The 24,466-nt window shown below is 43.4% G+C and overlaps 1 protein-coding gene across 1 annotated transcript in view; it reads right to left on the bottom strand.

The window, feature by feature from the left end:
• HYDIN (HYDIN axonemal central pair apparatus protein) overlaps positions 1–24,466 on the bottom strand; it is a 317,742-nt gene that overhangs the window by 164,155 nt on the left and 129,121 nt on the right. The window contains exons 17-19 of the mRNA XM_038753650.1: positions 23,746–23,881; positions 20,523–20,687; positions 12,431–12,583 (exon numbers count right to left, since the gene is read on the bottom strand). Of these exons, the coding sequence (XP_038609578.1) occupies positions 12,431–12,583; positions 20,523–20,687; positions 23,746–23,881 (454 nt within the window). The remainder of the gene's footprint in view (positions 1–12,430; positions 12,584–20,522; positions 20,688–23,745; positions 23,882–24,466) is intronic.

Below are 24,466 nucleotides of genomic sequence, written 5' to 3' on the forward strand. Positions count from 1 at the left end.
GAAAATTCTGACTTTTGTCTTGCTGCCTGGCATATTCCAAGTGGAAGCATCTTACGAGCAAAGTGAGATGGGAGGCCTGCAATGAGATATGATATTTTCCTCTCCTCCTCCTCACCGCTCCCCTTCCCCTCCTCACAGCACTTGTATATATTTGTACATCTTTATTACTCTGTTAATTTCATTTGTACATATTTACTATATTTATTTTATTAATGATGTGTATATAGCTAGAATTCTATTTATTCTGATGGCATTGACACCAGTCTACTTGTTTTGTTCTGTTGTCTGTCTCCACTTCTAGACTGTGAGCCCGCTGTCGGGTAGGGACCGTTTCTATATGTTGCCGACATAATAATAGTAATAATGGCATTTATTAAGCACTTACTATGTGCAAAGCACTGTTCTAAGTGCTGGGCAGGTTACAAGGTGATCAGGTTGTCCCACGGGGGGCTCACAGTCTTCATCCCCATTTTACAGATGAGGGAACTGAGGCACAGAGAAGTTAAATGACTTGCCCAAAGTCACACAGCTGACAAGTGGCAGAGCTGGGGTTTGAACTCATGACCTCTGACTCCAAAGCCCGGGCTCGTTCCACTGAGCCATGCTGCTTCTCTACTTCCCAAGCGTGTAGTGCAGTGCTCTGCACACAGTAAGTGCTCAATAAATATGACTAAATGAATGAATGAATATGAGACCACACAGGAAACCCCGGGGTCACGTTCAAACCGCAGAACTTCTGGCTGCTTCAGGTGAAAGTGAAGGGTAATTTGGGCCTGAAATAATCAGATAATAATAATAATAACAATGGTATTTGTTAAGCGCTTACTCTGTGCAATGCACTGTTCTAAGCACTGGGGAGGTTACAAGGTTGTCCCGAAGGGGCTAAGTGATGGATTAAATGCAAGATAATCAGGTTGAACACAGTCCCTGTATCTCAGTGGGTTTAGAGTCTAAGTAGGAGGAGAAAAGGCATTTTTCTGAAGCAACCAAGAGATCTCCTTGAGGTGTAGGCCCCACTCTACAAGCATTTCTAGTTCAGAGAGCTTAGTTAAGGAAGAGGGAAGAATGACAACAGACTAGTTTCGAACTACACTTCCCAGAGGCCAAAGGCTCATATTTCCCAAACTCCCCTGGGAATTAGATTCAACTGGCAAGCCAGAAAGAGCTCTTAAATTCAAAAGAAGTAATAATAATAATAATGGCATTTTATTAAGTGCTTACTATGTGCAAAGCACTGTTCTAAGCACTGGGGAGGTTACAAGGTGATCAGGTGGTCCCACGGGGGGCTCACAGTCTTCATCCCCATTTTCCAGATGAGGTAGCTGAGGCACAGAGGAGTGAAGTGACTTGCCCAAAGTCACATAGCTGACAATCGGTGGAGCCGGGATTTGAACTCCTGACCTGACTCCAAAGCCCGGGCTCTTTCCACTGAGCCACGCTAAAAGAACACGGGCCTGGGAGCCGGAGGACCTGGGTTCTAATCCCAGCTCTGCCATTTGCTTGCTGTGTGTCCTTGGGCAAGTCACTTCCCTTCTCTGTGCCTCAGTTCCCTCATCTGTAAAATGGGGGTTAAGACTGTGAGCCCCACGTGGGCCAACCTGATCACCTTGTAACCTCCCCAGCGCTTAGAACAGTGCTTGGCACATAGTAAGCGCTTAATAAATGCCGTTATTATTATTATTCGCTATACCTCAGTTCTCCTATTCTCCCTCCTACTCAGACTGTGAGCCCCATGCGGATTATGTCCAAGCTAATAGACTTGAATCTACCACAGCGCTTAGAAGAGTGTTGAAAACACAGTAAGCTCTTAACAGACACCATAAAAAAAAGAGAAGAAAGGTTTAGGCAGCGGTGAAGGGGAGCTCCCATCCAGGGAGCAGTGTGGGAAGTGGTTACTGGCCACTGGGGACCAATGCCTCAGGTGGAAGAATTGACGATAGTGAAAACCACATTACTTCATTTGGGGCAGGGTATGAACACAGGCAGTTCTCCATCCTGCTGGTCCTACTACTGATGATTCCCCCACCACAGTCTGGCCACTGCTGTCTCTGTGCTGCAGACAAACATCTCGGGTGGCTCCCTAGCCAAAGCAACAGGAATCAGGCTTCCGCAGGGGACAGGAGCTCACCTCCTCCAGGAGGCCTTCCCAGACTGAGCCCCTTCCTTCCTCTCCCCCTCGTCCCCCTCTCCATCCCCCTCATCTTACCTCCTTCCCTTCCCCACAGCACCTGTATATATGTATATATGGTTGTACATATTTTTTACTCTATTTATTTATTTATTTTATTTGTACATATCTATTCTATTTATTTTATTTTGTTAGTATGTTTGGTTTTGTTCTCTGTCTCCCCCTTTTAGACTGTGAGCGCACTGTTGGGTAGGGACTGTCTCTATATGTTGCCAATTTGTACTTCCCAAGCGCTTAGTACAGTGCTCTGCACATAGTAAGCGCTCAATAAATACGATTGATGATTGATGATGGTGATGACGGGGCACTAAGCAGAATGCCTGTCAAAACCAGTGGCCTTGGGGGGAGAGGGAGCCCGGCCCAGTGTTTTGGGGCTCTCTCTGCACAGAGCCCCATCCAACTGCCCCTCTCGTCCCCACTCCCCACTGGCCCTAGCTACACAGCCATTAAACATGAGAAAGATTTTGGGTAGGGATTGCCTCTATCTGTTGCTGAATTGTACTTTCCAAGTGCTTACTATAGTGCTCTGCACACAGTAAACACTCAGTAAATATGGACTGAATGAATTTGGGCCCTTTTGGGGCTACTCCCAGAATGTGAGCAGAAGAGATTCCCTCAATATTAGACAAAGCACATGAGAATCAGCCTGGCCTAGTGGAAAGAGCATGGTCCTGGGACTTAGACTATCTGGGTTCGCATCCCAGCTCCACCGCCTGTCTGCTGTGTGTGACTTTGGGTGAGTTGCTTCATTTCTCTGTGCCTCAGTTACCTCATCTGTAAAATGGGGATTAAATCACCATCCCTCCGATTTAGACTGGGAGCCCTATGTGGGACGGGGACTGTGTTCAACCTGATTATTTTGTATCTTCCCCAGAGGTTAGAATAGTGCTTGACAGAGGGTAAGTACCACCAAATATCATAGAAAAAAAAGCACAAGAGGACTCCCCTTCTAATATGAAGCCTTCAACTCTTTATTCACGGGGTGTGTGGATGGATTTGCTTACCTACTTACTTGAATTTTAAAAAAGACGCTTCATACCAGAATCTCTCATAAGAGATGCCTGTTTCTTTGGTGATCCAGTGGAGGAAGATGTTGGCACACATGATGTGGGAGAACTTTTATTTCCCTCTGCCAGAGTCAGGGAGAAAGAGATCATAACCGACCAAGAGAAAGCTTTAATGTTGGAATCACGGGCCAGGGCAAAGCTTACTAAGTAGAAAGAACAATTTTCCAAGGCCAATTAACTGGCAGGGCAGGCTGAATGAAGATGGAGAGATTCATGAAGGATGAAAAAGAGCCGAGACACTTTCATTTTAAAATTCTGAACAACTCTCCATAGTCACCAGGGAGCCAAATCACCTGCCTCTCTCTTTGGCTGTTGTTTCTACTCAAGTTAATCTTATTCAATCAGTGGAGCTGGAAGGCTGAGCCCAGTGAGGTTGCTGACCCATCACTGTTCCCAAAACTTCAATCGATCACTGGCTCTCTGTGCGGGTGGACTGTAATCAATGCATCCAGCTTAGGCTATGCTGTCTCTCATGCTGTACTGGCCAAAGGAAAAGTGGTGTGAGGAGGGAGAAAGTTCACGGCCGTCCAACCCGCACAGCTGAAGAGAGGTGGTTCTGTAGCTATGAGCATCTGATGCCACTGGGTCATTTGGGACTTTTCTGGAAAAGCTCACTTTGCATTGGTAAGCACATCATTTTTAGATAATAAATCAGAAGACCGCCCTCTACAATCTCAGGAATTTTTATTCCCTAGATAACTCTCAAGATCTTATGAATTTTAATGAGGTAAAGAAGATAATGAAATAACTCTCCCTTGTTTCAAACAGAGTACGCATCTCCAAGCCCACTCACTCAATCAATGGTATTTGTTAAGCTCTTGGGGAAAGTACAATACAATAAAGTTGGCAGACATGTTTTCACCTCGCAACAACCTTAGACTCTAAAGGACTCATCATCACTAGTCCCCTATTACTGCTCACATTCATTCAGGCTAGACACCATACAAAGCAAGTTAAACAGACATGGTTCCTGCCTTTTAGGACAAAAAGATGAGCCACTTCCTACCCAACTAACCATTCAACAAGGAACAGATGATGAGCACACAAGCCAGAAAGCTCAGTATTTACGTTATGTTCGGGATGAGCAGTTAGGGTTTTTATATGAGTGTCTGAGTCATGCAGAAAAGATAATATATCTAAGGAGGGATACTATAGCCATAGCTTGGAGAGAGCTCACTGTTTTAGGACAAGGTCTCTCCTTTAAGGTTGGCGGTAAAGTGAACGTCAAGAGGCGGTTCATCTATCAAGTTGGCTAGAAGGCAGAATCCATATCTAAACAGAGAGCGTTCTCTGAGAACACACTCTCTGTCAACTAACCATTAGTGACAAACTGCTTTTCCATCACAGATTCTCCTAGCCCCCCAGGATGGCAGAATTAGGCCTTCGGTACATTGAGGGGTTTAGTATAAATTGTATAGTGCACAGTATGAAGTGTAAAGACTGTAAATTCGTTGTGGCCAGGGAATGTGTTTACCAACTCTGTTGCACTGTACTCTTCCAAGCGCTTAGAACAGTGCTCTGCATGCAGGAAGCACTCAATAAATGCCACTGATGATGATGTATAGTGGAATTCGACCATCTTTTACCATGAACATTGGGATTCACCACCGGCTTTTAGGTTGATGGAAAAGATGTAAGGGAACTAGCAATGAATTTTTGCTTTTAGCCATCTACTTTAATATGAAGTGACTGCAGAGAAAGGAAAATGGAAAGGTAATCAGAGAATGCTTTTGTTTTGAGATTGTTTCAATTTATTAACCCGCTAAATCCTTTGGGACATGGTTCATTATTCTGGAAATCATCTTTCTCATTCCTCCTTTCTGCAACTTTGCTTCTTTAAAGATAAATAACTACACTAAGATAGAATGAATGATGTGTTCTTTCTTTCCGCCAAGTCAATAATCTAACTCAGCAATCATCATTAAGATTGTCTGTACTAAGCCAATAACTAATTTCTGAGCCCCTGTAGTCAAGAGCAAGGACAAAATGGCTGAAGACAGGGTTGGCCCTTGGGATAAGGGACAAGCCCGTCAAAAGGGGTGTTACTAAGGGATACCAAAAATTGACAATATTTTGAGCAGTTCTTTCCCATTTTACTCCCAGAATTTTTTTTTGGTGGGGAAAAATATTTTGATTGAATTTTGTTTATGGATTTCAAATTCTGTTCCTGGCTTGAATAAAAGGCTTATTTGCTGCCAGATACAAGAAGAACTTATGTGCGGGGTGTTTGGACTCACTAACTATTAATATTATTATTACTGTATTTGTAAAATGCTTACCCTGTGTCTGGCACTGTTCTGAGCTCTGGGGTATAATAACGATAATAATAATAATAATGATGGCATTTGTTAAGCGCTTACTATGTGCAAAGTACTGTTCTAAGCGCTGTGGGGGGGATACAAGGTGATCAGGTTGTCCCACAGGAGGCTCACAGTCTTAATCCCCATTTTACAGATGTGGTAACTGAGGCACAGAGAAGTTAAGTGACTTGCCTAAAGTCACACAGCTGAGAAGAGGTGGAGCTGGGATTAGAACCCATGACCTCTGACTCCCAAACCCATGCTCTTTCCACTGAGCCACGCTGCTTCTCATGTATGTATAAGTTAATCAGGTTGGACACAGTCCCACATGGGACTCACAGTTTAAGTACTCCAGAAGACCCCAAATCAGAGTTTACAGCAGTCCCAATTTTGCCTAAAGCTGACCCTGCCTAAACAAAACTATCTAATTGGTTTCAATCAATTCCAACTGTTTGGCTAGAGCAGGAGTGGAGCAGGGTCTTAAAACTGGTATTATTCCCTGTCAATCCAATTTAGAAAAAAATCTAAAGGCAATCATAGTATTAGTTTCCTGTGAGGCTAAACTCAAATCCTTTCTTCTCTACCTCTGAACAAAATACAATTATATTTTTTCTCCCATCTCACTGTAAGTTTTTCCCCTTCATTTTATGCCACTCTGGTTACCTGCCAAATCTACATTTTAAATTCCAATAGCCTTTCCACTGCTTTGAGTTCCTAAAAGCTCTTAACAAAATTCTAGCAGAGAGTCAAATATAGGGCATAAAATCCACTATGCTGCTCGAAGGCAGTAGCAATTTGGATCCCTATCTCTAGCTTCACGATTCCTTGTATTACAGTAGGGAAGGGGTGGGAGAGAGGGGAAAGAGGGTTTAGTGCCAACATTTTCTAACATAACCTGAAAATATAAATTTGTGGCATCAATTCAGAGATATAAAAACACAAGGACTTGATTAACCTTTTCCTGCAATAAGTTACATCCATTTCACTTAACATAGGAATGGAGCCGGTTGGCGATTGGAGCGGAATATTTGGGAAGCTAAAGAGAAGGTTTCATTTTAAACGGTCCCCAAAAATCTAAGGCAATAAGTCTCACTCAAAAGCTAGATTCAGAATTGCCGCTCTTCTGATCTAATGAAGATGCAAATGTTGTATCTTGAAACTACGATCTGCTAGAGAATCTGTGATTCTCTGACAACTTTCCCAAGAAATCACTGGTGGTCTCTAGCAGCTTGAAATTCCATGAATAAAAAAAGAATGGATATTCCAACGCAATTGAAAAGACCTTAAGTGCCTCCAAGTCAATTGGTGAAATGGGGAACCGGTAGCTATGTAAAATGTAGAATGGCTTCTATAGAATCATCATCAATGCCATCAACATCATCAACACCAGTGGTAATTATTAAGCACTTACTGTGTGCTGAGCACTGTACTAAGTGCTTGGGAGAATACCATGAAACAGAGTTGGTAGACACGTTCCCTGCCCACAACAAGTTTACAAACTAGAGGGAATAAAATGTAGACCTAAAGAATCCACACCAATCCCGAGGGACCCCATGGTCCAAATCATGTAAGTAGATCATCATCATCATCAATCGTATTTATTGAGCGCTTACTGTGTGCAGAGCACTGTATTAAGCGCTTGGGAAGTACAACCAACCCAGCCTCCAACTCACAGATAGAGCCGATATCCACTTCCTTATGGTAAACTCCTATTATAGGAGGAGGGCAATGGATTTGTTAATCTGCTTTGTCAGTCAATCAAATGAATTTACTGAGGAATAGAGTTTTGTTAAGCAATAGAGTTAGCAGATATAACCCCTGCCCTCAAGGATTTTACAATCCAGCAGGGAGAAAGGTACTAAAATAAATTACAGATAGGAGGTGGAAGGAAAAGTGATTCATTTACCCATGTTAGTGTTTAAGTATTAGGGTATGGAAAATACATACGTAAGTGCTATGAATGATTGTGAATACACAAGGGCTTGCCACAAGAGTGCTGAAGTCACAGTTGGTGTGGAGTAATAATAATAATAATAATAATGGCATTTTATTAAGCGCTTACTATGTGCAAAGCACTGTTCTAAGTACTGGGGAGGTTATAAGGTGATCAGGTTGTCCCATGTGGGGCTCACAGTCTTAATTCCCATTTTACAGATGAGGGAATTGAGGCCCAGAGAAGTGAAGTGACTTGCCCAAAGTCACACAGCTGACAAGTGGCAGAGCCGGGATTTGAACCCATGACCTCTGACTCCAAAGCCCGGGCTCTTTACACTGAGCCACGCTGCTTCTCGACATGTGGTGGAGGCATAACTAGAACCCAGGACCTCATATAGCTTGGGGGGGCAGGGGAGGAAAAATTACTAAAGGAAGGCCTCCAAGAGTAAGTAGATGTATTTTAAAAATGCTTTGAAGATGCGAAGAGCTGTGATTGGAAGATTTGAAGGGGAAGGGAGTGCCAAGCAGAGGGAATGGTAGGAACAAGATGTCGGAGGAGGAAGAAATGAGAAAGATGTATAGTAAGTTAGCTTGAGAGGAATGAAGAGTGTGAGCTGGGGAGTAGTGGGAGGAGAAAGTAGATAACTTTGAGACAGAGCTCAAGCACTTAGGATAATGCTCTTCACCCAGAAAATGCTCAATACAGGCCACTGATAGATTGACTGGGTGCCCAGAAGTCATAATACTAATAATAATAATGATAATGATGGCATTTGTTAAGCGCTTACTATGTGCCAAGCACTGTTCTAAGCACTGGGATAGATACAAGGTAATCAGGTTGTCCCACGTGGGGCTCACAGTCTTCATCCCCATTTTACAGATGAGGTAACTGAGGCACAGAGAAGTGACTCACCCAAAATCACACAGCTGACAAGCGGTGGAGCCAGGATTAGAACCCACGACCTCTAACTCTCAAGCCCAGGCTCTTGCCACTAAGCCATGCTGCTTCATAAACCTCTTCATCATCATTAACAACATTTACTGCCTGCTCTGTGCAAAGCACTGTAAAGAACAGCTTAGGAACATCTACCAGCAGAAAAAGTCATGATCCCTGTCTTCCAAGAGTTTACAGTCTAATAGGAGAAATAAGTGAACACAGATTGCCAAACATACAAGAGGTAAAAGAGCATGAGAAGAGATACAGGTGATTGAAAACAAAAATAGGTAAATAACCAACCAGATATATGCATGAGGCTACAGTGGCTGGTGGGATGACAGCACCAGGAAGGTGAGATTAACCAGCGTGAGAAGCAGTGTGGCTTAGTGGAAAGAGCCCGGGCTTTTGAGTCAGAGGTCATGGGTTCAAATCCCGGCTCTGCCAATTGTCAGCTGTGTGACTCTGGGCAAGTCACTTAACTTCTCTGTGCCTGTTACCTCATCTGTAAAATGGGGATTAAGACCATGAGCCCCCCGTGGGACAACCTGATCACCTTGTAACCTCCCCAGTGCTTAGAACACTGCTTTGCACATAGTAAGTGCTTAATAAATGCCATTATTATTATTATTATTATTATTATTATTATTATTATTAACCAGGGAGTGCCATTTGGATGATGTGGCTTTTTAGGAGGGCTTTAAGGCTGGTGAACTGTGAGATATTTTGGTGGCTATACCTTCTGACAGTCTCTTTCCAGCCTCCATTTGCATAATCATGTTTATTTCCACTTCTTTCCGGAAACTTCCACTGCCATTCCGGATTCTACGGTCTACTGCCTAATCCGCCCTCTGCCAGGCTTCAAAGGAGCCCACAGCTAAGTAGGAAGAGGTCAAATTATCTTCTCCTTACTAATACAACCATCAGGATCAGCCATTAGAATCTCCAAGGTAAGATACCCTGGTATTAGGGCAGGAAGAGAAAGAGGGGGAAAAAAAATCCTCAAAAGATCAGATCTCAGAGATGCAGTTTTTCAATAGATGTTTAAAACATTATTTATAGAATGCTTTTCTTGGAGAAGCTGATCTCATTTACCCTCAAAACATTCCCTGCAAGTCGGTCTTTTAACTCCCCATTTCCTAAAGCCCTTCACTGCTAAGAGACACATTTTCCTCCCGGAGGTAGAATCCAATTTAACACCTCTCCACAGTTCCTGCCATGTCTGTGCTGAATGTCGGGGGGCTGGGGTGACAGGCTAACCTAAGTTGTTTCCAAGCAGGACGGCCATTCACAGAAGACAGCTCAAGAGAAAGGAAGACTCTTCCTGACAGGGTCTCAGGTAAAAGAACGGGACCAAATAAATGTTGGCAACAGGATTTGCAATCTAAGTAGATTGTTCAAGGTTTACTTAATTTCTAAGGGCTGAGAAGGGAATCAAAGTTTCCCACACGGTTTTGCTAATTACTATGAAAATAAGCTTGATGAATGAAGTCAAGTTTGGAACACTACTATACGTCAAGTTGAAGCCTAGTAATTGGCCTTTCCATTTATCACCCCTGTATTAAGCGGGTCAATTTCTGGTGCCCAGTCAATTTTTGGACAGCCCAATCTAATTTTTATAATCTTTAACAGGGGGGCGAGTCTACAAGAAAGCCAAACAAAATCCTAGTCGATAATTCATTTAGAGGCTGAAATGAAATCATTTGAGAGCTCCCGTTTTCAACTTTCCTCTAGAACAGACCAAAACAGTCTCAAGTCACCGGGACAACACACTCACTCATTAAACTCACGCAGGGAGTGGGCAAAGATCTAGTCTACCAGAGATCAGTCACTGTCGTACTCCAAGTTGAAAGATGCTTCTGGTACCCTCCGTTTTTTCTACAGCTGGAATCACAGATGACACAGACCTAAAAAAGCACTAAAAAAAAAATCTCAGGGCAAAAACTTGGATGGCATTTCTAATTGAAAAGACTGCCACTTAGACTTATTGCTTTGGGAGGAGTTAACACATACTAAGAGGGCATCTTGCTCCCATTTTTTCAGATCTCTCTGACTGCTACAGCGGGTGGGTTGTACTTGTTTGAGAACTATGTGACAATGCCAAAACCCAACCATGGCACTAACTCGAGGCCTGCTATTTAACAGTCACAGAGCAGAAGCCATGCTTTTCTGTATAACTTTCAGGAAAGGCTGAACTTAGGAAGCAGCACAGTCTAGCGAAAAGAGCACTGGGTTTGGGAGACAGAAGACCTGAGTTCTAATCCTGGCTCCACCAGTCATATGCTGTGTGACCTTAAGAAAGTTGCTGAACTTCTCTGCGCCTCAGTTGCCTCATCTGTAAAATGGGTGTTTAATAATAATAATAATGATGGCATTTGTTAAGCGCTTACTATATGCGAAGCACTGTTCTAAGCACTGGGGGGGAAACAAGGTGATAAGGTTGTCCCACTTGGGGCTCACAATCTTAATCCCCATTTTCCAGATGAGGTCACTGAGCCTCGGAGAAGTTAAGTGACTTGCCCAAGGCCACACAGCAGACATGTGGCAGAGCTAGGATTCGAACCCATGACCTCTGACTCCCAAGCCTGGGCTCTTTCCACTGAGCCACACTGCTTCTAAGCAATTGTAATTGTATTTAGACTGTGAGCACCATGTGGGACATACTGCCAGAGGGCCCGGCACTTAGTGAGTGCTTAACAAATACCATAAAACAAAACAAAACAAAACAAAATCCTCCTCAAACTGTCATCTGAAAAGAGAAATAAGAGTTAAAGACAGAGACAAGTAAAGATTCAATTTATGTGACTGTTGGCTTCCTTAGTGTGTTTCAAAGTTTCCCATAGCCCTGTGCACCTGTCTGGGACCAAAAGGGCTCCTGTCCTTACCAAAAGAAGGAAGAAATGTCACATGTTTTATCACATCAGAAGTTAATACATATAATGGCCTTTAATTGCTGCCTGAGGGATTTCAGCAAAATCTTAAGAAAGAACTACAGTGAAATATAATACCAATGAGAATTGTGGAATCTCCTTACCTGGAGGCCTTCAAATATAGCAAAACCATCTACAGAACCGTGGAATTTTGAGTGTAATTGTATAGGAGGCAAGGAAAGGGACTAAATGATCTCAGAGGCCTCTTCCAGACCTGGCATTCTATAGTGCATAGTTACCTTAAAAATAACTGTGAGACATATTCAATCGTGTAAACAGCCAGTTCTCTCATAACGTGGTGGAATATTCTTGAAGAACCTCATTTATGAATCAGATTAATTACTGATTCAGTGGGAATTAAGGAGACAGGAGTCAATGATTGGAGGATACCACCGTGACTACCATTTTCCATTACAAAATTCCTACATTATTGATATGTCCATCGCTGACAGAATGCTTTACCCTTTTGTTACTCATTGTTGTTTTACCCTAGTAGATACCATAAGGTTGCATATCACAAAAAATGGGCATATTACAGGAGGACTGAGGAAGAGGCATAGGAGCTTTAGGCCTTAGAGACGCTACGCTCACGTGCACAGCCATTTCTATCAATCACTCAATCAATCGTACTTACTGAGGGCTTACTCTGCGCAGAGCACTGTAACGAGCGTTTGGGACAGTATAATGTTACGATATAGACACATTCCCTGCCCACAATGAGCTTCACTACCTTGAATCACCTTTCCCCGACTTGTGGATTGTTCTATATACCCCTAACAGACGTGTGATGAAAGAAGAGTGTTCCCTAATTCTTCCAACATAGTGTCTCCAAATTGCATTATCTGGGTTACACGTATTATAGCAGAACTGATTGTACCAGGTCTTTTAAAGAAAGGTCACGATGAAGAGCAAATGCTGAACGACAAATACGATTCAATGGAGTGTGCACCATGAAAATTTCGTTTGCCTCGAGTGATCCCTTCCCAAAGACATTCTGCAAAAAAGGAGGTCACTGCCTATTGCAGAGCCCTCCCAAGCTGGGTTTTCATTGCATGACAGTTCCACAATGCACTCACCATCTGCGCCTGAAAACGAGCAGGGATGAAGGACTGATTTGATAGCTGGAGGGTCCTGGAGACATCCTTTAACACATAGATACTGCCAAAATTGATTTGGGCTGGGTGCACGTAGACCACTGGACCTTCTCCGGTGCTCTTCAAATGAACTGCCTGCTCCATGAGAGAAAACAAAGACACACACACAGAGGAATAATTGAAAATGCTGGCCCCATAACTTTAGCCAGTACTTGCCTGGTTACAAAGTCATGCCTCCAACCGTCTGCTAGAAAGCAGAAAAATAGGGAATTCCTCGAGACCCATTCTCACCCTAGATACAATTTCATTCATTCATTCATTCAATCATATTTATTGAGCGCTTACTGTGTGCAGAGCACTGTACTAAGCGCTTGGGAACATATAGAGACGGTCCCTAATCAGCAACGGGCTCACAGTCTAGAAGGGGGAGACAGACAACAAAACAAAACATGTAGAGAGGTGTCAAAATCATTAGAACAAATAGAATTAAAGCTATATGTACATCATTAACAAAATAAATAGAATAGAATACAATTGGAGGGTAAGGACAGGCTGGTGGAAATTCATTCATTCAATCATATTTACTGAGTGCTTACTGTGTGCAAAGCGCTGTACAAAGTGCTTGGGAGAGTACAGTACAACAATAAATGTATACATTCCCTGCCCATAACGAGCTTACAATCTAGAGGTGGAGAGTTGCAATCCTACTTGTAGAGGATACGGGAAAGGTTGTAGCCTGCTGTTGGGTAGGGACCATCTCTATATGTTGCCAACTTGTACTTCCCAAGTGCTTAGTACAGTGCTCTGCACACCGTAAGCGCTCAACAAATATGACTGAATGAATGAATGAATGAATTCTCAAATCCCTATATAGAGGCAGGGGAAGGCTAATGACAGATCTCTGTCTTCTCCCTCCTTGGAAAATGTATTAAGATCTTCCAAAAAGATAATCTCGGACCTCATCTCATAGAATGCCTCTATCAAGTGCCTCACCACAAAGCGGATAGGACTGAGGAAAGTTTCCCAACAAGTCAAGGCCCTTTCTGAAAGCACTGGCAATGCTTTTTCCCTAAAATTTTTCTTTAATGGTATTTGTTAAGCACTTACTATGAGCCAGGCACCGTTCTAAGCACTAGGGTAGATACAAGGTAATCAGATCAGACACAGTCCATGTCCCACATGGGATTCAGTCTTAATCCCCATTTTACAGATGAGGTAACTGAGACATAGTGAAGTGACTTGCCCAAGGTCACACAGCAGACAAATGGTGGAGCCGGAATTAGAACCCAGATCCTCGGGGTCCCTGGCCCGTGTTCCAACCTCTAGGTCACATTGCTTCTCATGGGTATTTTCCCAGTGGGGGCTAACGAACGCTTCATCGTTACTACTCCTGCTCTCTACCCCATTTCAAAGCGAACAGACACAGGTTCACTGGAGCTGCACTCTTGAATGCCACACTTGCCATGCATAAGTAGCATAAAAGGAATCACCCTCGAGAATTCCTCGAGATTCTTGAGACTAAGTGACAGTCAGATCGGGAAGACTCAGGAAGGCTCAGGCCACTTACAATCCTAGAGCTGAGAACACCTCTACCTAAATGGACAGTGAGGGCCTTAAAAAAAAAAAGCTGAAACTTTCAGGTGGGGAAGGGATAGAAGACAACAATTTTGACACTCCTTCCTCTTGGTGCTAAATACACCATCATCCAAGTGATCGGCAGCTCTGAAATGGCTAGGGAGAACAGTGGATACAATTTAAAAGGTAGGTTTGATTTTTACATTCAATCAATGGCCAATCAGTGTTATTTATTGAATGCTTACTAAGTACGGAGCACTGTACTAAGCGCTTGGGAGAGTACAATGAGACACAGTTTGTAGACACATTCCCTGCTTGTTTTGTTCTTCCCAAATGCTTACTACGGTGCATTAGACCCAGTGGAAGCTCAGTAAATGGTATTACTACTACTACTACTACAATCTGGATTTTATCTTCTTTGCTCTTTTGAGACTGTGCTCACCATGGTCCCAATGGTCGCTTTTTGTCTACATCTAGTCTTTTCATCTCTGTCCTTGCCTTTTCTGCTGCTTTGACATAGGTGATCATCCTCTCCTAAAAACTCTTTCTGATCTTGGCTTTAGGCACTCACTACTCTGCTGGTTACATCTTACCTCTCCAAATACTAATTTCCGTTTCTTTTGCTGGTCCTTTTTCTTCTCACCCTTCAACTCTAGATGTCCAGGAGACTCAAGTCTAGGGTGTTTTATGCTTCTCAATTTAGGGAGTTTGCTTGTATGGTTTCCATTACCACCTCTACACAGAAGACACCCAAATCTACGTGTCTGGCTCTGACTCTTGCTTGCACTTCAAGTGGTCCTCCTGCCTTCAGGATACTCCCTCCTTAGCCCTTTCCTCTTCCTAACCTCTCTGGAAATCTCATCAACACCACTACCCCTCCTGTTGTTAAGTTCCCTACCTTGGTGCCATCTTGGACTCCTACTTTCCTTCCACTTTCAGTAAGTCTGGTCAACTTAATAGTAATAGTAGCAGCAGTATTGGTATTTATTGAGCATCCTCTGGGTGCAATAACACTGTCCTAAACACTTGAGAAGCCACTCATCAGTACCACCGCCCTTCCTGTCATTAAGTTCCCTACCTTGGTGCCGTCTTGGACTCTTTCTTTCCTTCCACTTTCAGTAAGTCCTGTCAGTTAACTTAATAGTAATAGTAGCAGCAGTAATGGTATTTAATGAGCATCCTCTGGGTTCAATACATCGTACTAAGCACTTGGGAAGGAACAACAGTTGAAGAGACAGATTCCCTGGTCACAGGGAGGTCACCCTCTGATGGGGAGGCAGCCATAAAAAATATTTACAAATAAAGTAGTTGGCATAAATTATTAACGATATAATTGAATAAACACATATCCCAAGTGCCGGAGATAGGAGTAAATAAGTTACAGAACTGCTGGAGATGGTTGGTGAGAAATGACACGCAGTGTTGGGAATTAATCGGGGAAGGCTTATTAGAGGAGATGAGATTTTAGGAGAGCTTCCTCTATATTACTTCCTGAATCCACCCCTTCCTCTTCACCCTTAATACTAGCATCCTGGGTCACATATTTGCTGGGTTTCTGGCAGATATATGGGTTAGTGAAAAGCCAGAGGCTTGGTAAGTCGACTGCCCTTGGAATGCTGCTGGGGGTTTCCTAAGACACGACAGGAAATAATAATAATTCTGGAACCCTTTAAGCTCCTATTATGTGCTAAGCCCTGTACTAAAAGCGCTGGTCACTGTCCTAATCACTGGTAGAAGCAAGCCAAGATTTTACTGAGCTCCTGATAGAGAGGATTACTTTCGACAAATGTGAGCTGACGTCTAGCTATCTGCAAACAAACCCAAAGGAAGTTGGCTTGTGAATACCAAAGACTCTCATCTAAAAAGCTTCAATGGAAGACTCCAACATAAAAATGTTACATTTAACTGTAGATAAGGCGATCAGCACGACCTGAATTAAGACACTCCTCAAAATGTCAGCCACCAGCAGGCCATGTTAATGTAGGGCAAAGTCCATATTTATTTCAAAAATAACATCCTGCTTCCTAATGGATCCTGCTCTTTTCCCCATAAGTTAAAAAGGATAATAATAATAGTAATAATGGTGTTTGTTAAGCACTTATTATGTGCCAAGCACTGTTCTAAGCACTGGGGTAGATACAAGGTAATCAGGTTGTTCCACGTGGGGCTCATAGTCAATCCCCATTTTACAGATGAGGTAACTGAGGCTTGGAGAAGTTAAGGGGCTTGCCAAAGGTCACACAGCAAAGTGGAGAAGCCGGGATTAGAACCCAAGTCCTCAAGTCCTCACTGGATGCGGACATTGGCAACCGGTAATTTGATCACAGTCTTTCAGGATTAACTCAGAGCCTTAGGGTTTCAGTCCTGCAGGTGTGGGTTTCGGGCCAAGTGACTGCATTGTCTTCAGTGTCTCCCCTTCCACACTGAATTGAAAGTCAACCTAATTGACATCTGGTGGCTGAGAGTCCTGGGGACTCTGCTCTGCTCCCTTCACCCTGAGGCCAAACCGTCTGACACCTGGGACTGCTCTAAATATGTCTCCACCGCCCTCCCTCCCCTTCACTGGTCACCAGGGTGGCAGCAAGGTGGTAGGGAAAGATGGAAAGCCCTTAGTGCTGTCAATCAAGCTGAGGTGCTGATGACAGGGTATCCTCATTCAATCGTGTTTATTGAGCACTTACTGTGTGCAGAGCACTATACTAAGTGCTTGGGGAAGTACAATATAACAATAAGCAGACATATTCCTTGTCCACAATGAGCTTACAGCCTAGAGGGAGCTTACAATTTGTGTAGCCTTTCCTACAAAATGCTCTGCCACAAGCGCTAGTCTCCTGGTGAGGATCGAATTTTCTCCCAGTTGGTTTGGAACACAAGGGAAAATTTGAACTAGAAAAGTCCTCTCAAAAATATATATCCTGTGACACGCAGATGCGGTCATTGGGGTCTACAAAGCCAAATTTATATTATAAGAAGGGAAGGGACTGAAGTGTCTACAAAGAGACATCAAAATGTGCCAAAACTGAAGGCTAGACCATTGCCAAATTCTAAATTCATTCATTCAATCGTATTTATTGAGCGCTTACTGTGTGCAGAGCACTTAAATTGGACAGATAGTTTTGGAATCATGGAAATTCTATCATACTATTGTGTCCCTTTCCACCAATCAAAAAATGAGGCCTTAAGGAATATCAGCAATCCCCTTTTAGGGAATGGGGTGGGATCATAATTTTTTTAATAATATTTGTTAGCCCTTTTTATGCATCAAGCACTACTCTGAACGTTGGAGTAGATACCAGTTAATCAGATCGGATACAGGCCTGTCCCACATGGGACTCACAGTCAAGTAGAAGGGAGAACAGGTATTGAATCCCCATCTTACAGTTGAGGAAACTCAGGCACAGAGAAGTTAAGTGACTTGCTCGAAGTCACACAGCAGACAAGTGGCAGAGTGGGGATTAGAACCCAGTCTTATGGTTCCCAGACCCATGCTGGTCTGGGAGAAGCAGCGTGGCTCAGTGGAAAGAGCAAGGGCTTCGGAGTCAGTGGTCATGCGTTCAAATCCCGGCTCCACCAATTATCAGCTATGTGACTTTGGACAAGTCACTTAACTTCTTGGGGCCTCAGTTACCTCATCTGTAAAATGGGGATTGACTGTGAGCCCCCTGTGGGACAACCTGATCACCTTGTAGCCTCCCCAGCGCTTAGAACAGTGCCGGGCACATAGTAAGCACTTAACAAATGCCATTATTATTATTATTATGCTCCATCCATTAGGCCACACTGCTTGTCCTGATGCAGCATGCATGGGCTCTTAATGTATGAGCTTATCTCTCCCTCTCCCCCTCCATCCCCCCTCCTTACCTCCTTCCCCTCCCCACAGCACCTGTATATATGTTTATATGTTTGTACATGTATTTATTACTCTATTTTATTTGTACATATTTATTATATTTATTTTATTTTGTTAATATGTTTTGTTTTCTGTCTCCCCCTTCTAGACTGTGAGCCCACTGTTGGGTAGGGACCGTCCCTATATGTTGCCAACTTGTACTTCCCAAGCGCTTAGTCCAGTGTTCTGCACACAGTAAGTGCTCAATAAACATGATTGAATGAATGAATGAATGAGGTACTATACATTTTCATTTAAGAACATCTTCATTTGTGAAACCCTCTCAGGAAAGAGTGGGTTGTCCTTGAAGTTGCGAATGTGAAAAAGGTGACTAGAAGGCTGCAAATTAAATTTTTCTAGAAGGTTATCTGGGAAAAAAGATCACTTTGCTGGGGAATTGCCCACTTTATTGTCCAGTCAGTTCCCCTGGAATACGGGGTGGGGTGGTGGTGGGGGATATGCTTGATGAAGCTGTCCTTAAGGAATGGTCACATTACGGTAATCACACCACAGTCAACACCATGCACACAAACGTGTTTTGCAATCAGATTTGCATCGCAATCAGATGTGCGGTACTGGAAGAAAGTTCCTTAATTCTACCACTGCATTCTACCCAGCGAGGGCTAGTAGAAAGGGCATGGGCCTAGGACTCAGAAGACTTGGGTTCTAATCCTGCCTCTCACATGTGCCTGCTGCGTGACCTTGAGCAAGTCACTTCACTTCTCCATGCCTCAGTTTCCTCATCTGTAACAAAGGGATTAAATCCCACTCTCTTTTACTTAGACTGTAAGCCTCATATGAGACTGGGATCGGGTCAAACCTGATTGACTTGTATCTACCCCAGCTCTTAAATGCGGTTCTGGACACATAGCAAGCACTTAACAAATACCATGTTGATAATAATAATAATAATAATAATAATAATTCATTCAATCGTATTTACTGAGCGCTTACTGTGTGCAGAGCAATGTACTCAGCGCTGGGGAAATACAAGTTGGCAACATATAGAGACGGTCCCTACCCAACAGCGGGCTCACAGTCTAGAAGCGGGCTCACAGTCTAGAATGATGGCATTTGTTAAGCGCTTACTTTGTGCAAAGCACTATTCTAAGTGCTAGGGGGTTACAAGGTGATCAGGTTGTCCCAAGTGGGGCTCACAGTCTTAATCCCTTTTTTACAGATGAGGTAACTGAGGTCAGAGAAGTGAAATGACTTGCCCAAGGTCACACAGCAGACATGTGGCAGAGCTGGGATCAGAACCCATGACCTTTGACTCCCAAGCCTGTGTTCCTTCCACTGAGCCACGATTATTATTATCAAAATCTTCTTCTTCTTCTTCTTCCCCGTGACTTTCCCATCACTGCAGACAGCACGACTCCCTGTCTCCCAAGCCCAAAGCCTCAGCATCATCCTATACACATCCCTCTCCATCAACACACATATTCGATCTGTCTGTTCTGATCTGATCTGTCTGACCAAATCCTGTCTGTTGTACCTTCACATCACTAAACTCCACTCTTTCCTCTCCACCCAAACTGCTACCACACTTATCCTATCCCACCTTGATTATTCCATCTGCCTCCTTGCTGACCTCCCTGCCTCCCGTTCTCTCCCCACCCCAGTCCATAGTGAAAACTCTGATGCTGGGATCATTATTCTAAAAGAACATTCGGTTTATGTTTCCCCACTCCTCAAGAACCTCCATCCACCCAATCCCAACCAGCTCCGCATCAAACAGAAACTCCTTTTGGCTTCAAAGCACTCAACCACATTGCTCCCACTACCTTACCTCGCTGATTTCCTTCTGCAGCCCAGCATGCTCACTTTGCTCATTTAATGCCAACCAACTCACTGTACCTTGATTTCATCTATCTTGCCACCGATCCATCACCTTCATTCTGCCTATGGCCTGGAATTCCCTCCCCCTTTATATCTAACAGGCCATCATTCTGCCCACCTTCAAAGCCTCATTAAAACCACATCTTCAAGAGGCCTTCTCTGACTAAGCCCTAGATTCCCCTACTCCTTCTCCCTCTTGGGTTGAATTTGTACCATTTAAATCACCCCACCCTCAACCTGAAAGTACATAATGTACATTTCCACAATTTATGCGTTTATAGCGATGCTTGCCTCCTGCTCTAGATCCTAAGCTCCTTGTGGGGAGGGAATGTGTCTACCAGCTCTACTGAACCGTACTCTCCCAAATACTTAGAACAGTGTTCTGCAGACAGTCAGCGCTCAATAAATATGATTGATCCAAAATGCGAAGTGAAAATGTGTGCTATGAGACCTGACCACCCCAGTTTATGACAAGTGCTCAGATTTGGATAATGGTGGTTTGTATGGCATTTATGGGATTTTGTTTATTTCTGTCCCTTTAAAATGGAAAACTGTGGAATAAAAAGCAACTGGAGTATGATGCCAAGGTTTGTTCCCTGAATAAAAATGATACATGTGACAGTAATTAATCAAATGGTATTAATTAATACCATTAATCAATGGTATTTACTGAGCGCTTACTGTGTGTAGAGCACTGAACCAAGTACTAAGCTTGAAATCTGCCCTATTAGCTAATCAAGAAACTCAGTATTGGTTTTAAACGGCTCTTACCAGTGGGGGTTCCTTGCTCCCAAATGTGGCAATGTAAGCAGTGGTGAGGAATTCTCCAGGAATCTGGGTTTCCAGAGTCACGGGTATATCCACAGTGGAATGGGGGCCGATCACGCCACAAGGAGAAGGGCTTGAAAAGAGCACCATGGGCTTTTTGTTGCACTCCTAAATAGAGAGAAATGGTCCGAAATGATTTTCTTTTTCCAAATTTTTAAAACTTAAGGAATGATTTTGAAACAAGAGCAGTACCAAGTCCTGGAGAATCTATTTTCCAAATTAGTTTTGCATTCTGACCCAAAAACCTAAAAAATGACTACTAGCCACCCACTTCAATAGTTTGGTGTTGTTTGAAAACCTTTAAAACACACTATTTATTTCACTGCCTGTGTCACTGGTAAAAATGCTAAAACACTCTGCCCCTCAGGCTATTATTGTGGCATTTTGTTAAGAGCTTACTATGTGTCAAGCATTGTACTAAGTGCTAAGGTAGACAGAAGCTACGCAGATGAGACACAGTCCCTACCCCATGTGGGGCTCACAGGCTAAGGTGGAGGGAAAGCAGGCATTTTATCCCCATTTTACAGATAAGGAAACTGAGGTACAGAGAAGTTAAGTGACTTGCCTAAAGTCACACACCAGTCAAGTGGCGAATGTGGGATTAGAACCTAGGTTCCCTGAGTCCCAGGCCACTGCTCTTTCCACTAGGCAGCACAGCTTTTGTTCCACTATTCCACCTTAGGGTAAGAATCCTGTGGCTAGCTGAGCATTCATTAAGCCAAAATTTTGATGAGACTATCATGTAGGGCAGAATCAAAGATTTTCCTAAGTTAAGGTAGAATATATCTGTGATTTTCCCTTGATCCACCACACTTGCCAAGTCAGAGGAGGACAGTAAGTGCATTTGACGGGACTGAGTTTTATAAAGTCCCACTGGCTGTTATCCAGTATCCTGTTCATTAAAGATGTTTTCTCAATAAATATCAGTTCTGACTCCTTGCTCATAAATAACAGAATGATTCGGTAGTTCCTTCTTCCACCCCTCCATTCTATTTCTCTTTCCTTTTCATCAGAAATCTATCACCAGTGTACACCTGGACCCTGTCTGGTGTGTGAGATCTGCAGAAACAGATATTTGAGCAGTTTAAATTCCCATTACCATTAGGTTCTGTACCTTGACAGGCCTAAATGTTTTACCCGAAAGGTCACATTTATTTTGTTGGGAGGTTTATATAATTCTGTCGGTTCTACATTCACAGCAGCACTAAAATCCACCCTTACCTCTCCATCCAAACTGCTCCTAGGTTGATCCAAGTATTTATCATTTCCTGCCTTGACAACAGCATCAGCCTCCTCGCTGACCTCCCTGCCTCCTATCTTTCCCCACTCCAGTCCTTACATCGCTCTGCCTGGATCATTCTTCTAAAAAAAAAGTTCAGGCCACATCTCCCCGCTCCTCAAGAACCTCCAGATGTTGCCCATCCACCTCTGCATCAGACAGAAACACCTTACTGTCAGCTTCGAAGTACTCAATCCGCTTGTCCCTTTCTACCTTAACTTACCTTGCTGATTTTCTACTACAACCCAGACCTCGTCCTTGGCTCCCCTCATACCAACCTACCTCTATCCCAACTATCTTGTTCCTGACTCCTTTCCCATGTCCTCCCTCTGGCCTGGAACTCTCTCCCCCTTTATATCTGACAGATCACCACTCTCCCCACCTTCAAAGCCTTATTAAAATCACATCTCCTCCAAAAGGCCTTCTCTGAAAAAGTCCTTATTTCCCCTACCCCATCTCCCTTCTGGGTCTCCCATGCCCTTGGATCTGTAGCCCTTAAGCACTTAATATTCACCCAATCAATCAATCGATGCAATTTATTGAGCACTTACTATGTGCAGGGCACTGTAATAAGTGCTTGGGAGTTCAACAGAATTAGCAGACAGGTTCCCTGCCTAATTCAAGCTTACAGTCATTATGTACATAACACAACAGCTAGGTACATATCCATAATTTATTTTAATATCTGTCCTTCTCTCTAGAATGTAAACTCCCAGTTGGTAGGGATTCAACCAACCCTGTTGTACTGCACACTCCCAAATGCTTAGTTCAGTGCTCTGCAGACAGTAAAGCACTTAATAAAAACCATCGATTAACTTCTTCCGAAGTGTCCCCTTGCTATTTTACTTTTCTATTTAAGGGATTTTTTTTTACTTGCTGATCTCCCTTTACTTCCTGAATCTGGCTTGAACACCTATCCTTTTAGTTCTATATCGCAGTTACGAGCATTACCTCACCATGTCTTACATCCATAATTATGAAACAAGATTTCCAGGTCTTGAGAAGCAGCATGGCATAGTGAAAAGAGCAGAGACCTGGGAACCAGGGAATCTGGGAGCCAGAGGATCTGGCTTCTAATCCCAGCTCCGCCACTTGACTGCTGTGTGACTTTGGGCAAGTCACCTAACTTCTCAGCGCCTCAGTTTTCCCCTCGACAGTCTCCCCATCTAGACAGTAGGCTCATTGTAGGCAGCGAATGTGTCTACCAATTCTGTTATTCTATACTTTCCCGAGGGCTTATTACAGGGCTCTGCACACAGTAAGAGCTCAATAAATATGACTGATTATAAAATGGAGATTCAATACCTGTTCTCCCACCCTCTTAGCCAGCCAATCAATCAGTCAGTTGTATTTACTGAACGCTTACTTTGTGCAGAGCCTTATACTATGCGCTTGGGAGAGTACAATATAACAGGCACATTCCCTGCCTTAGACTGTGACTTCCGTGTGTCTGAGGTATGGCCAACCAACTGATCTTTCATCTACCCCAGTGCTCAGTACAATGCCTGTCATATAGTAAGCACTTAACAAATACCACAATTATCACTATTATTAGCTCCCATCCTTGCTTCCCATACTACGTGCATTCATTGCTAAGCAATTACTTGCAGGTGGACCTTCTCTGCCTGCCTTTAACTGGGAAGTAGTTCCTTCACTAAGAGCAATGACCTCCCATCCCCTGGAGGTCCAGCTGAGTTTAAAAAAAAAATAAAACCCAAAAAACTGCAACAGGCCCATGCAACTCCTAGAACTGAAGATCAGAGGGACTGTGCATCACAAGTCCAGTGCCTGTTGTAGTTTAGAGGGGTTTTTCTTTCCTCTCATTGACCGAGTCCTTTCAGACTGAAGAAAAGGACCAGTCCATAATGAAGGGCAGAGATAACTAACCTGTGGAAGTACACCATAGCATCCTGGGAGGTCATCGGTATTGACAAGCTGCACCATCTTCTCATAAGGGTAATTGAGGAAACAGCGGCCAAACCTGATATCTGGGTTCGCTACTTGGAGCACAGGTACGGTGCACCTAGTCCCGAGAGAGCATCAAAAAAGCACAGAGTCCGTCTTTGTTCTAGGGTTACGCAGAGACAAAATATAACACATTTATCACTGTCGGATGGTAGCTTTTCGCTGCTAATTACATTGGTCATTTTCAATCCCTCCACCCCTCCACACTTTGATTAAGATGTGCAAGAAAAAGGCAATAAATCTGTCTAAATATCAGTTCCCTGTCTGGGCCAGAAAGCTGGTATGTGATATCGTCGCCTTTGGGTTTCGTCCGTCCAAGACCCCTTGGGGGAATAAACTCTGCTAAGGCAGTGGGTGGCCGGCCACCAAAAAGTGTTTGCTTCTGAACCCAGCTCTGATTCTCTAAAATACTTCCTTTAGTATTTTAAGTATTTTCCTTATGTATTTGAAGTATTTTCCTTAAGTATTTGAAGCAGCGTGGCTCAGTGGAAAGAGCCCGGGCTTGGGAGTCAGAGGTCATGAGTTAAAACCCCAGCTGTGTGACTCTGGGCAAGTCACTTAACTTCTCTATGCCTCAGTTACCTCATCTGTTAAATGGGGATGAAGACTGTGAGCCCCCCATGGGACAACCTGATCACCTTGT

This window comes from Tachyglossus aculeatus, chromosome 11 (genome assembly GCF_015852505.1).
Source record: "Tachyglossus aculeatus isolate mTacAcu1 chromosome 11, mTacAcu1.pri, whole genome shotgun sequence".
Classification (NCBI taxonomy): domain Eukaryota; kingdom Metazoa; phylum Chordata; class Mammalia; order Monotremata; family Tachyglossidae; genus Tachyglossus; species Tachyglossus aculeatus.